This window comes from Alosa sapidissima, chromosome 1 (genome assembly GCF_018492685.1).
Source record: "Alosa sapidissima isolate fAloSap1 chromosome 1, fAloSap1.pri, whole genome shotgun sequence".
In the NCBI taxonomy this organism is placed as follows: Eukaryota; Metazoa; Chordata; class Actinopteri; order Clupeiformes; family Clupeidae; genus Alosa; species Alosa sapidissima.
The window spans coordinates 5,200,562-5,216,104 of NC_055957.1; the positions used below are offsets into that span (position 1 = coordinate 5,200,562).

Here is a 15,543-nt window from a genome sequence, read left to right on the forward strand (position 1 = left end):
TGAAATTCAAACAAAATCACCCCAAAACTGAAAACCCATTTACCAAACACCCCCAATTCTGACATGCACGCGTATACATGCAAACACACACACACACACAGAGAAATACATGTACACGTACATGCACCCCTCCACACACATTTGTACACATACGCACACACACGCCCATACACACACAAACACGCATACACACATACACAAGCCCAAATACACACACACACACATGCAGGCACAAACACACGCACGCATACGCACGCGTGCACACAGGTACACACACACACAGTTACACTCACGCATGCACACACACACACACGCGCACACACACACTCACACTTTTCAAGTTTGATAGGACAGGACAATTTCCTGGATCACTATTCTGATCCAGTGGAAGACGTAAACCCTGAACTGAACGCTTGAGGTTTTGGTGGTCTTAGTGAGGACTTGGGCTAAAAGTACTGATCTGGATCCACTGACCCATATACACACTCCATACTGGCCATTCACATTTACTGGACACAGTGTTTTACAATCCATCATTGATCACATACGGACAACAATAAGTCTTGTGAGTGACTTTTCCAATTTGAGGAAGATCAAGAAATCACAAAAACAGTTAAAAACTTAAATGTCCTGTCAGGAGAGGTTCTTAGCAACCTCATGAGCAGTGTTCAATTCTCAATGGGATAAAGGCCTCCGAGCTTTAAAACATTTCCAAACAAATGGAAAAAAAAAAAAAAAAAAATCCTCAAGTTTATGGTGGCTTCTATGCCAATGCCAGAAAAAGGTAACTCAATACTAGAGACTCCTACAATGTCTGCTGGTAGCAAACAAAACATGCCAACAAGCTTAACATGGAAATCTAGCTGCCAGTTTCATAAAGCTGAACGCTGCCGGATGCCTGCGCTGGTCGGACTACACATTATTATACAAGAGCCAGTAGCTCTGGGCTCAGCCTGGCAAGGCCACCAGCATACAGTCACTGCAGCCTGGTCTGGACCCACAGAGGATCCGGGTTCCTCCCGTTAGAACCTCCTCTTAGAACACCTGGTGCCAGGTTCCCCAGAACAGAACATGGGGGTTCCATTTCAGATCACCGGAGACCTTCCCTGGCTGAAACGTGACATCACATTAGCTGTGCACGTCGCAAAAACAAGCACTTTGTTTGGTGATCTCACAGAGTGTAAAGCTTGACTAACTTTTAAATAAAAAAAGCCTCTGCTGCCACCTGCTGGTAGAGAGTTGTACAGATGCCTAGCTTTGGAGAGACTCGAGACATTTCCTGAGACTGTGAACCCCTCCCTCCCTCCTTCACACAAATGCCCACCAGCTCTACTCACTTCAGCACACTCTCCATAGGTCAGCCTGCAGAGGCTGAAATGTGACCGAAGTAAAATACAAATGTACAAATTAGACTCTAAAAAATCAATTTACAATTTCTTAAAATCTTTACAAACTAAAAAAAATAATTGCAAAACATAACTCTAAACACAAAATCCAATCCATTAATCAATATCCAATAAAATTAACATCCACTATCTCTAGTTACTTATGGCTAAAAGCAAGAAATCATGGCTTCATTGTATAGCAGTGCTCCTCCCCTTGCTGACCAGTGGAGGGCGCTCTTCTCACACCCTCTCTCTCTGCCCACTCCCTCCACACCGCCTTCAGCTCCTGAGCAGGTCTCCCAAGTCGTACGTGTCAAAGAAGTCCGTGACGCCGTCGCCCTCGTCCAGCCCCCACAGGTAGTCGTCGTGGTCGAGCGGGGGCGAGAGGCTGACGAACGGGACCGAGGGGTCGGGGACGAAGGTGGCGCAGGGGAGCTGGTCCTCGGTCATCTGCAGCAGGCACGGCGGCAGGCCCAGGATCCCCTCCACGTCCAGCAGGGACGAGCCAACGCTGCTGCTGCTGCTGCTGGGGGCTGCACCGGGGGTCTGGGGCTTGGGGAGGTCTGGGATCGAGAGAGAGAGAGAGAGAGAGAGAGAGAGAGAGAGAGAGAGAGAGAGAGAGAGAGAGAGGAGTGTGAGAGAGAGGAGAGGGAGAGAGACAGGGAGTGAGAGAGAGAGATGAGAAAGAGAGTGGAGAGAGAGAGGGAGTGTGAGAGAGAGAGAGAGAGAGAGAGAGAGGAGGGAGATGAGAAAGGGGTTTAGAGAACAGAACACATCATAGCAGTATATGGTACAGAGTGTGGTCCAGCGTGCATGTCTGCATGAGGATGAAGAGGATGGCAGGCCATCAGTACTGACACTGGTGCATTAAGGTTTGTCATGTGACATAATACTGCCACTGGTGCATTACGGTTTGTCATGCGACATATTACTGCCACTGGTGCATTAAGGTTTGTCATGTGACATATTACTGCCACTGGTGCATTAAGGTTTGTCATGTGACATATTTCTGCCACTGGTGTATTAAGGTTTGTCATGTGACATATTACTGCCACTGGTGTATTAAGGTTTGTCATGTGACATATTACTGCCACTGGTGCATTAAGGTTTGTCATGTGACATATTAGGTTCTAGAACGCTCTGTTTACCGCCATTTGGTAGGCAAGGGACGCGTTGTACCTATTGAACGTCATTGTCTGCAGCTGCCTCTCAGTAGGCTACATCTCTGTATTTCAGCAATGTCAACATATCAGGCATCAATAAAGGTAATGATGAAACGTTATCCCATTGTTCAATATTTAGTAGTCTGTCACAGGAACGTTATTTCGCTAAAATTGCCCTGATTTGGGGTGTCGATCTGTACGGGAAACCCGGCAAAGATAAAAAAAAGCCTAAAGTTCACTTTGTTCTCTGTTCAAAACTTAACACGAAGACGATAGACTTTCTTAGAAACTTTGAAATTTGGCCAGAAAGGAGTCATACATGTCTTCCCTCTGAAAGTTGACACAGAATTAAACAAGTTATGGTTTATTAATAATTTAACTTAACAGGGACAGGTGTTGGTAGGCAGTAGACTCAGTAGACGTTTAAACGTAGTAGGAGCTATAGTTATAGCCAGCGTCAGTCAGCATCATGTAACACTAATGGTGTTAAGGTCATGAACCTTGTAACATATTATAACAAAAAAACACTGATGGCTCAATCGAAGACCCAACCAGAAAAACTCTGAATGTGAGATTGTTAAAGCTCATTCATTGTATGAAACGATTAGCCATTGCAGCATCAGCTAGCCCACAACCGCCTTTAAATATGCTATTATTTTGGTCATATGGATTTGATTAAACGGGTAAGGATAATTCACAAACTGCTTATTTCTTACATGACTGAAGCATTAGGTTCAACAGTGGTGTTTGAGGTTGCTGTGTTAGGTTCAGTTGTGTGTGATCGCGACACAATTCATAGGATCAAATCAGTTTATTTTGCCATATAGGGGAGTTAGCCTACTGACCTGAACAAGATGTTTAGCCTATGTTTTAACTTATTAGCATTTGTTGTGATCATATAATCAAATGACACCCATGATAACTTGAAACAGAAGGACAGAAGAGAATATATTCTTGCCATGTTTAAATGTTGCACTTTTTTCCTTATTAGCCCATCTCTGGCAATTCATTTTTGGATGACTGTAGAGAGTTGTATGATGTGTATGTATTTAGTATACGTTTCCATAGATGTTAGGCTACACTATGGGCCATCTTGAGAATAAAATACTTCACAGCTGCTAACCATCCCCATCCTCCACAACCATGAGGATCTAATGGCAAACAATCTATCGTCGCCTTTTTGCTTCTTATTGTAAAACCAACTGTAAGGGCCTACACAAGTGGTCGGCATAACTCGGTCAATGTTTGATATTAAAATGTCAATTTTGAAGCTATTTGTAGCTATTGTAACTATGTGTAGCCTGTGCAACCCAACTGTTGAAGGCTAGCCTACTCTGCCTTGCCTACCACTCTAGTTGTAAACAAACGGTGAAGTGACATTATGACGTAGGAGCAAAACCTTAATATATTCATTTAGTAGAGTACCACAGAACAGCAGTGCCAAGCACATGAGGCAGCAGGGCTGAATAAAGAGAGAACACACCCAAACCAAACCCACACAGACTATATTTCTGTAGGAAGAGGTCACCGATGTGACATGATGGCATATGGGACGTGCTCATGACACAATGAGAGTATAATTGTGCATGTGTGTCATACACCGGACGCCATCTGTCATATTTAAGGTCTAAACTCCTACACAGTGTCTAAAATGGCTTTGGGAATGGAGTTTTACATTTAAGTACGTCTTCCTGGAGGTTTACAAGGGTGGTGCGTTGTCTTTGTCCAAACATAAGTGTGTCTAGACAACCAACAATGATGTCATTCTGCTGACATGTTAACACATGTAGGGTGTGATTATAGTATTTAATGACTAGAGTATTTAACGACTGCTTCTAATTCATACATTTGATTAGACTTGTACACATATGGTTGGCCAAGTAGACTGTAGACACATACACAAAACACCTACTAAAATACAGTATAGCCTACATATATAGAAACACCTACTAAAATACAGTATAGCCTTAATATATATAAAAAACCTACTAAAATACAGTATAGCCTACATATATAGAAACACCTACTAAAATACAGTATAGCCTACATGGACTGCCCACTGGTTAGCACTTGGAGGGTTGCCGGTTAGAGCCCCGACCAGTGGGAACGGCTGAAGTGCCCTCGAGCAAGGCACCTAACCCCTCACTGCTCCCCGAGCGCTGCTGTTGTAGCAGGCAGCTCACTGCGCCGGGATTAGTGTGTGCTTCACCTCACTGTGTGTTCACTGTGTGTTCACTGTGTGTTTCACTAATTCACGGATAGGGATAAATGCCCCTGCCTGAGATATTTTAAGTCCTGACCCTGTCACTACTCTTTTGGAAATGCTGTATTATTGTTAGTCTTTAAACACAAACACAAACATAAACATATCATGTTGTTGACAACAATATATCAGATATTGTTCCTGACCCTGTCACTGCTCATTTGGACATGCATTATTACTGTTTATTAATGTTCATAAATGTTGTTGATAACAACACATTAGATGTGTACCTGCTCATTTGGACATGCATTATTACTGTTTATTAATGTTTAAAAAATGTTGTTGATAACAACACATTAGATGTGTACCTGCTCATTTGGACATGCATTATTACTGTTTATTAATGTTTAAAAAATGTTGCTGATAACAACACATTAGATGTGTACCTGTGATTGGCTCCTGTTTGACGGGCATCTGAGAGGGCAGTGGCGTGGTGGTGCCCATGGCGGGCACGATGCCCTGCAGTGGCAGGTCCTTCCTGGGGGTGGCGCTCTTCACTGGGCTGGCGTCCTCCAGGAGCTCCTCTGGGCACAGGTACACCTCGATGGGCCCGTTCTTACTCTTCAGGTAGATCTGCAGAGAGCCCTGGTTCACCACAGAGGGAGGAGGAAAGGGGGGTCAGCGTTTACTTTGAACGTGTTCCAACAACGTAAACAACCGCGCCGCACCAGCCCAGAGCATAGTCTGCCTTCACAGCACACTAGGCTAGTAGTGTATTACAAGACTCTGTCACACCGACATCATGTACATGAGTAAGGAATCTGCCTTCACAGGACACTAGGCTAGTAGTGTATTACAAGACTTGGGCACACCGACATCATGCACATGAGTAAGGAGATACAGATGTGAACGCAGCCCATCTACAGATTCAGATTACAGATGTGAAACAGCCATTTAACACAGATTAGTTAAATCAAATATCGGAGGTTCCTAATTTAGGGAATTCTTAAGAAGGGGGAATTTTAAGATTCCTCCGGTCTGCGACAATGCCTATTGTGCAAACACTTTCCGATTAAGCCAGACTTGGAAACCAAATAGTACTGTCTGATTGTGTCAGTCTGGGAGTGCAATGGTAACATTACTGTCCAAAAAATGATCCCCAAAGTCAGAAGCAGAATCTGAATACACAGAGTGGCATCCCTTTAGGCATCCTTATCCAGAGCAGACAGGGAAATGAGCTACATGTGTCTACACACACACATCTACTTCCTGTTCCAGGGATGCATTTCCTGCGGTACGCACCTCTGAGGGTTCTGGCAGGTCCAGTTTGGTTTCTGTCGGCGCTTTCACCGCAATGACCGTCTGGTCCCGCCAACTGCCGATGGATCGGATGTCCTGATAGGTCAAGTAGCCTAACGTGTGACGGAGTTAAGGTGCAACTTTAACGTGCATGTGCATTACATACCTTAAGAGTTTGATAGCAATAGTGTTAGTACCAGGTTGTAACACTAAATTGAGCTCACGCTCATAGCTGTTTCCTTCATTTTTAGACAGTTCTTACATAAAGGAAAAGATGGGATGTTTAAATGAATATCTGCCTCGGTGTACAAGGCTAGTGTCATGCCAGGTGGTGGCACCACCCTCCTACAGATACACTGAGTCCCTTCAAACAACATTTACTCATGTGTCAACTCAGAGGGCTAGAACAATGAACAGTGCAGAGCAGCAACAATTTGGCTGTAATTATCTACATTATCCGTGTGTGTGTGTGTGTGTGTGTGTGTGTGTGTGTGTGTGTGTGTGTGTGTGTGAGAGACAGTGCCCATTGCTAATAAAATCTAAACTTTGGGGTGATCAAATAAACTTTATTTGATCACCCCACCCTTAACAGACAGAGTCTAACCGTGTTGCCCGAGGAGAGTGACTCTAGAAAGGAAGCGTATGGATGGCACCCTTATCTTCTATCTTCCTTCCTTTCCCCTGATCCCTCCCTCCCTCCCTCTCTCGCACACACCCATCCACGCCTCAGCAGACGGCAACTCAGAGCAACATTACGTCTGCTGGTGCTATTTTTTGAGGGGAACCGGCGATGCTTCCCCCTGCTACACCATGGCCCCATGTTTACTGAAGGGCTATTTCTAGCCGGATCTTTAAAACATCTCATCTTATAACACCTCAGTTCATGCCAATGGCCCAGTCATGAGTGAGGACATGCCATGACCTCTAGCTGCCTGTCCAATTCACTATGCCGTTCTGTTGACCTTAAAATCATTATTGGTGGAGAACAAGAAATGCTAATTAGCAAGTTGGCTAGCTTTTTCCAGTGGCAGCTGAGATGGTGCTAGTGTGTGCAGGACCAATGTGTTGGCTGTTAGCAGTAAGCTGGTTAGCACAATGAAGGATATCTCTGGTGCTATTTTGTGCAGGACCAATGTGTTGGCTGTTAGCAGTAAGCTGGTTAGCACGATGAGGAATATCTCTGGTGCTAGTGTGTACAGGACCAATATACTGACTGTTAGCTGGTAAGCACGATGAGGGATATCTCTGGTGCTAGTTTGTGGAGGGTCAGTGTGTTGGCTGTTAGCAGTTAGCTGGTTAGCACAATGAGGGATATCTCTGGTGCTAGTGTGTGCAGGACCAATGTGTTGGCTGTTAGCATTTAGCTGGTTAGCACAATAAGGGATATATCTGGTGCTAGTTTTTGGAGGGTCAGTGTGTTGGCTGTTAGCAGTTAGCTTGTTAGCACAATGAGGGATATCTCTGGTGCTAGTTTGTGGAGGGTCAGTGTGTTGGCAGTTAACTGGTTAGCACGATGAGGGATATCTCTGTTATTAGTGTGTGCAGGGCCAATGTGTTAGCATGTTGGCTGTTAGCACTAGCAGGTTAGCGCTCTGAAAGGATATCTCTGGTTGTCCTTGTCCTCGGTCAGCTCACGGAGCTGGTTGGTGCTGGACTGGATCAGCTCGTCCAGAATCTTCTCCTCCCGCTCGAGCGTGCTCAGTTCCCTCCGCAAGGAGCGCGTCTTCTCTCCGCCAGCAGAGCCCTCAAACACACCCCCAACCCTGGGAGAGAAAACACACACACACAAACACACACACACATACACAAACACACATACAGTTAGATAGAAACCATGGCTGGCTGGCTGAGCATTGTGATGCATGGTCTATACAAATGTCTGCAAGTGCCATTTCAAAAGTTCAAATGGTTCAGTTGTGTACCAATATTGTCATGACTGTAGTAAACTACCTAGTAAACTAAACTCTGAATTAAAGTTGACTGATATTTAGCTGACGCTTTCTTCAAAAGCAACACGGACTAACACTTACAGCCACTGGATGTTGTTCTTGGACTTTTTGCGGATGAGCTGGACCCCCTCGAGAACGTTTGTGATGTCGTAGATCCGACGCTTCTGGACTTCCAGAACCTCAGTGGCCCAGTTGAGGTCCAGGACGCCATCGGCCGACTCGCTGAGGAGACCCACAAACTTCTTGGTGAGCAAGCCCAGGGACGTGTCGTACCGGGTCCGTTCTCCAGGGGACTTGGGAGCTGGTGACACACACACACACACACACACACACACACACAGAAATACTTTTAATTTTAGTCTCAGTGTTGAAACAGGAAGCAGTAAAAAAAGAGAACAACAACAGGAATCATGTTTTCCTTTGTGATGTCAGCATGCTTCTGTGTGGTTGTGGTTGCCGTGGTGATACTCACTTTTAGGACTCGGGAGACGTGCAGCGGCCACGTTTCCTTTCCCCTTCGGGGTACGGAAGCCTGGAAGGTACAAAGGATCTTCGAGGTCCAGCTTCCGCTTGGCCTGCAAAAGTCAAAATAAGAACTGTGATTTGGGGCATTCTACTTCTGTCAGCTGGTTCCATTTTTATGTGTAAGGAGGAATGACTACAAGATGCCTTTGTGCGTCTGTCAAGCCTCCACCTGAACACATAATACATGGGCCTAGTGTGAAGCCTGCACCTGAACACATAATACATGGGCCTAGTGTGAAAACATAATACATGGGCCTAGTGTGAAGCCTCCACCTGAACACATAATACATGGGCCTAGTGTGAAGCTTCAGCTCTTGAATAAGCCAATAATCTCAAGTACTTGCCATTACAGCTTCCCCTGCACCACACACACACACACACACACACACACACACACACTCCTACTCAGTGTCTTAGCTTTTGAAAGCCTTTTGCTAGACCTACTGGCACACAAAGAAACAGGAAGTCCCCCCACCCTCCCCGTTGGCCCGCTCCAGCATTCTACAGCCCCGCCCCCTTGTCTTACCACTTGTTGCACCAGAGCCGACTCCATCTCCTGTAGTCACCTGACCATGACACTCACTCCACTCCCACCCCCCTCTTTAGAGTGCCAGAGTGAATAGTCTATTACACACACAAAAGGGCACACACACACACACACCACACACACACACACACACACCACCCCTCTCTAATAAGCCCAACAACAGCCAGGGCCGTAATCAGCCTCAATACTTCAGGCCTCTCACAGGGGTTTCACACACACACACACACACACACACACACACATTAAATCCCTGGTAGAGTAAGAGTGGGAACATATTTATGGCTTATTGCATGTGCCTACTCCAGACAAGAAACAAAACCAGCACACACACACACACACACGCACACACTGAAAAGTGTAGACTGCATGGGACTAGTAATCCAGCTGTAGGTCTTAAATCAGGCAAGGCAGAACTGGGGCAATTAGTGCCCGCTGGGTATGGGCCTCTCACAGTACAGATCACACACACACACACACAGCACCAGACAGGGAACCTCACTTCACCTCAGAAGTATTTAATTGGATTTACACACACACACACACACACTCTAGCACCCTGCTATTCACAGACCGACACACATATGACCCAGGCAAAGCTCCTCTATCCACTGACATACACACACACAATCACTCACTCAATGCAAGTGACACAAACACTCCTACATGAACTTTCCAACACTGGAGTGTGTGTGTGTGTGTGTGTGTGTGTGTATGTGTACGCGTGTGTGTGTGTGTGTTTGTGTGTGTGCGCGCATGGTGTGTGCATGCGTGTGTGTGTGTATGTGTGTGCGTGCATGTGTTTGTGTGTGTGTATGTGTGTGTGTGCGCGTATGCACATGTGTGTGCATGTATGTGTGTGTGTGTGTGTATGTGCGTGTGTGTGCATGTATGTGTCCCTTCATTACTGACCTCCACGACATCTGACCTCGGCGACACCTACTACACCTGTCCATGGCATCTGAGCTGCCGCAGCAGGTGGGAGAGTGGCATGAGTGCCAGAGTGAAACTAGTCAAACAGCTCTCGCGTTCTGCTCTCTCTATCTCGCTTTCATACAGTCAGCGACACACACACACACACACACACACACACACACACACACATATCTGGGAGGATGACATCCATGCCTTGTCACTCATGCATGAGTCCTAAACAACCCACACAGTCCAGCATGGTTGGCAAATGGCCTCACACACGGCAGAATGACGCATGATAAGGAATGTTCAACTCCCAACTCTGAGTGCCTTACAGTAAAAGATCTGACTAGTGACACGGAACTGGAGAACCTAACGGCTGCTTAAGGGACTAGTGACACGGAACTGGAGAACCTAACGGCTGCTTAGGAGACACAATCTATAGTCACAGAGCTAATATGGAATCGAATAATATGGAGAGTAGAACTACAAGTGAGTGCCACACACACACACATACATACATACACACACACACACACACACACACACAGGTAACACAGGTAATGCGAGGTTCTCAAGCAGGAGTCCCAACTCCAGGATTACTTCCCTCTACAAACCTTCAATCAACACCTGGTAAAAACATCCCCATGCCAGAGTTCAATCTGCCTACACAGTCCTAGCTAAAACTGGACAGACTAGTCATCTCCCGCCCACACATAGGCAAAGCACTCCCTTCAGAGAGAGAGAAAGAGAGAGAGAGGGAGAGGGGGGGGGGAGAGAGAGAGAGAGAAGGGGGGGGGGGGTGTTTACAGTGATGTTTGGCAACTTATATGTTCTGAGTTCTTACCCTGTAATTAATGTTCTTATCCTGCAATATAGTGACTACTTTACAAGAGACTACATGCTGGTGGCTAAGGAGCTGGGCTAGCATGCAATAGTCCACCGTTGTGCCCTTGAGCAAGGCACTTAACCCCGGGAACGCTGCTCTGGGGGCAATGGAATCCCTTGTAATATAGTTGACATATGTAAGTCACTTGGACAACAGTGAGTTGAGTACATGCACATGCTAATGAAACACTTGTGAAATGAACTGAATTCAGATTGAGTTGAATGTAGGGGGCTGGGCTGCTGTTAGAAGGTGCCAGATTCCACAGGAGAAGTGTGTGTTGTGTTGGTTGTGTGTGTTGTGTTGGGTGTGGTGCCTTTGTTGTTGAGATGTAAAACGCTGCAAGTGCCTGCATGCGTGGAGGAGGCAGGGGGCACCACAAAGGGGGTTGCAGGCAAGAGAAGTGAGGGCTGTGGGGCGGGGGGGGGGGGGGGGGTATGAGTGGGGCTGGGTATGAGTGGGGCTATGGGGCTGGGGGGGGGGGGTATAGGGGGGGGGGGTATGAGTGGGGCTATGGGGCTGGGGGGGGGGGGGTATGAGTGGGGCTATGGGGCTGGGGGGGGGGGGTATGGGGCGGGGGTATGAGTGGGGTGGGGGTATGAGTGGGGCTATGGGGTGGGGGTATGAGTGGGGCTGGGGTGGGGTGGGGGTATGAGTGGGGCTGGGGTGGGGGGGGGGGTGTATGGCTGCGGCTGGAGGGGGGGGGGGGTTCTGTGACTGCTGCGTAAATATCCTATAATGTGGGTCAATCGAACAGCCTCAGTGACCTGCGCCCTACTGAATGGGGGTTCACCGACCGGGGGAGGGGAGGGGGGGGGGGGGGGTTGAGGGAGGTTAAGCTGGGATGACACCAGGCTGAGGTGGTGGTGTGTGTGGGGGAGGGGGGCATGGGGGGTGTATGTCTGAAGCAATGGGGCATGTCAACCACTGTGAATATTAGACACAAGCATCAGCTCACACTACGCTGGGATAAAACTGTCCGGCTTCTCTTCAGCTGCATTTAACTTCCCTACACATGAGTGGCATGCTCATCGCTCATTCTAGCAGACATGTAATCTAGCTGTGACACACTTTTGAAAGCAATTTAAATCATTACTTATCTTTAATGATTGTTTAAACAATCAAGGCAAACCCCATAAATCTCCTGCTCAAGTTAATGTTTGAAGTTCTTCCGTAGAGAAACTGAAAGGAGAGCAAAGCCTGGTGTCCGTTTGGCGGCTCTCCAGACCACACGCACGTGAGAATTCCTCTCAGTGGTGCCACAGCAATCACTGACCTTTGACTTCCTTGTTTTTTAAAAATTGCACACAGAGTCAACCGTAAAGCATTTCCGAGAAGAACTGTTGTAACATCGTCACCGAAGTGGGCCGACAGTGTCAGAGGCAACACTACCTTAGCCAGCATGGGGTAAAGGAGAGCAGGACGATCTTGTGTTGAATGGTAAAGCAACAGCTCGCCTATTCTGAGAGGAAGCACTTGGCTCCTCACACGTGCCTGTGGAAACCCTGTGTGCTGGACGACAAGGGAGCGGCCCTCCTCTCCCCTCACACCCTCTCCTCCTCTCCTCTCACACCCTCTCCTCTCCCCTCCTCTCCTCTCCTCTCCCCTCCTCTCCTCTCCCCTCCTCTCCTCTAACCACCCTCTCCTCTCCTCTCCTCTCCTCTCCTCTCACACCCTCTCCTCTCCCCTCCCCTCCTCTCCTCTCACACCCTCTCCTCTCCCCTCCTCTCCTCTCCTCTCACACCCTCTCCTCTCCCCTCCTCTCCTCTCACACTCTCTCCTCTCCTCTCCTCTCTTCTCACACCCTCTTGCGAAATGCCGCACGGGGAAAGAGAAGTGGCGGGCGGGCTGGTCAGCGCTGCCGCTGACTGCTGACGGAGGGACCTCGGTCGGCCTGTGGTTAGAATCTCCTCCAGAGTGACATCTCGTACATGCTCACTCGGTCAGTGGTGTCAAAATGGCTTCCTGATAAACTGGCACAGGTATACTCAGCCAGCTGACATTCAGATACTACTCTTTAGACCAGATACTACTCGATGACCAGATACTACTCTTTAGACCAGATACTACTCGATGACCAGATACTACTCTTTAGACCAGATACTACTCTTTAGACCAGATACAAGATCCTACTTTTCTAGACTAGATCCTACTTTTCTAGACCAGATATTCAGGATGTGTTATGCAGCTGAGGGACAACCACTGGTGGCCTACAAATGGGATGACAGAAGAACCTAGCAGTAGTGCATCAGTGCAACAGGCATAATGTACAGTACATGTCCAATCCTCAAGCTAACCAGTCTTTCATCCATTCTTTCATTCAATTTTCTAATAGGGCATTATTCAAATGGTGGTTTTCCTGGTGCTGAACTCACAGTAGTCATAGCATTTGCATTCACATGGCTGGGTGAGGATGTGGCGGACACGCAGAGAGTGCTTATCTATCAACCAGCACATTGTGCGGCGCTAATTTAATCGGTCCAAATTGCTTTATCATCCTTCGCGCTGGGGCCGTCGCCCTCTCTCCTGTTTGGGGTTTCTGTGCACGGGAGCTCTGGCCCTCCGAAGCAGCTGCGACCGGGAGCCACGCCGGACAGGCGCAAACAAGTCTGGCAGGTTCAGCGGTGAGGCGAACAGACAGGTGACAGACCGAACGAGGGAAAACACGAGAGGGGGAGCATGCCATGGTGTTCAACAGCTGGTAGCAATCCACACACCTGATATCTAGAAATTGCGTAAAAACATCTAGGTTACCCAACTGTTAAACGCTATTGGGACCATAGACTAGTTTATGTTCAAATGGCAGGAAATTACATGTTATAGCAGAGGACAGCTTTATCCTGTTGCACCAAAGATAGCTGAGGGAGAGGAGACAAGACACCCCCACCCTGAACAAGACAAAACTGAACTATTAGCTATAGCGCCATGGAGCATAAAGGATATTGTTCGGGCCACACGCACTCTCCTCCCTCGAGCATAACTAGGCCCGAAGCACACAATGATCATTCTCTCATTGACATCCATAATTCATTTGTTCTCTAAGTTATAGACCTGCTGTGTAACTTGTGTCTGTGTAACAGATATGGATTATGGAGAAAGGGACACACATTATAGAACACTCACAAAAACAACGACTTCTTTTGCACCAGTTAATGTTCCTTATGTATGTCACTTTGGCTAAATCTCAAACCATAATGTTGTAACATTAACAACAGAGTAATACCATAATAACAGCCTTTACCCAGGACATTAAGTTAGCCTTTCATTCAATCATCGGTCACTGATGACGACGCACATACCATTCGAGGAAATGACGGCTTCCAAAAGAATACCACTCAAATCGAAATAACGTTAGTCTTTAACAATGTTGGGGGTTCCCCGTGGTCTATGACTAAATACGAATTAAAGCCATAATGTTTGTCATAGCCTTACCGGGAGTCTGCCGGAGGATACTCTGACGGGTTTAGCTTGGGGGCCATGGGGGGTTGCGTACAAGCAGTTAGCTCTCTGTTCCGCAGCTGTCGTGTTGCAGATCTGGGTGAAATATCCCGCCGGCACCGAGTTCATCAATGGACTTGATATCCCCGAACCGAAAAAATCGGATTTAACTGCGGGCAAAACTTTCTTCTGCTGGCACTGAATGCCCACTGCCCCTCTGCCCGATGCAGGAGAGACTCCTTTGGGTATCCGTATCATCTTCAGTGCGAATGCGTTTGTACGTTCGTAAAATGTTAAATTAAATGCTTTGATGACAGCAAATAAACTACGTTTAGTAGTGTTTTGCGCAAGATTTCAATTTTGCTATTAAGAAGTCAGTTAGCAAGCTAGCCAAGCTACTTTGGCAAACGTTACGTCAACGTTAATTGTAAACTAAGCTTAGTAGAGGTAATTGCAGTCGGTAGAATTGTTTTCCAACAAATTCAATGTGTGCAAACTGCATAGATTAAATATACACTTAAAATACTTAGCTAATAATCGTGTACAAATGCTTAAATAACACAGAGTGCTACTGCAAGCTAACGTTCTTTGTCCAAAGTGCAAATGCAAGTTTTCAATAACGTTAACGTTATATTTACGTTAGCCAAGTCAGTTCAATAAATAAAAGCAAATTTGCAATACTCCAGAGTTGTTCTGTAGAAATCCTCAAGCAAATCAACTGTGCCAAAAAGATGTGTTTGTCCTTGGTAGATGAAAGACAGCTGTACAAGTCTCCGTCTCTCTTGTCCTTCTGTCGTCACTCCAACAATAAGGTTGGCTTTTGGCAGCAGAGTACTGAACTGCTTTTTTAGCGCCAAATTGCGTCCCGCGAAATTTGGATCTCCCGCGGTTTGAGCTAGCATTTGATTGGTCCATGGCACGCTGTACGCGTTCCATTCTGCATAAATTAATATGTAACAGTGTGAGCGCTGGGCGAGGAAGCAACGATAACAAAGACAGGCAGCCTACATTCTGTCATTCAAACATTTCATTAAAGCGATTTCTTATTTCTTATCAATTCTACCATACTCATGATGAAGGAAAATGAATTCAAGCAGCAGAATTGAACAACGTATGAACAACTTAAATATTTGGTTCTTATAGGCTAATCTAAACCTATTTTGTTATAAGCGTGGGTGTTATTACATAAAAATAAAACATTAGCCTAAACAAAATGCCTACGTTACATGCTGATGC

The 15,543-nt window shown here is 46.6% G+C and overlaps 1 protein-coding gene across 2 annotated transcripts; it reads right to left on the reverse strand.

The window, feature by feature from the left end:
* Positions 1-208: 208 nt before the first annotated feature.
* e2f2 (E2F transcription factor 2) lies at positions 209-15,119 on the reverse strand. 2 transcript variants are annotated; one of them, XM_042108584.1, is made up of 7 exons: positions 14,302-15,119; positions 8,472-8,574; positions 8,081-8,300; positions 7,655-7,813; positions 6,054-6,168; positions 5,198-5,396; positions 209-1,948 (listed from the first exon to the last, which is right to left on the reverse strand). In XM_042108584.1, exons 1-7 carry the CDS (start codon positions 14,563-14,565, stop codon positions 1,665-1,667), a joined length of 1,344 nt encoding a protein of 447 aa, XP_041964518.1. In that variant the 5' UTR covers positions 14,566-15,119; the 3' UTR covers positions 209-1,664. The 2 variants fall into 2 exon arrangements, with proteins under 2 accessions (XP_041964518.1, XP_041964519.1); XM_042108585.1 differs by lacking the exon at positions 14,302-15,119 and adding an exon at positions 12,262-12,318.
* Positions 15,120-15,543: the final 424 nt, after the last annotated feature.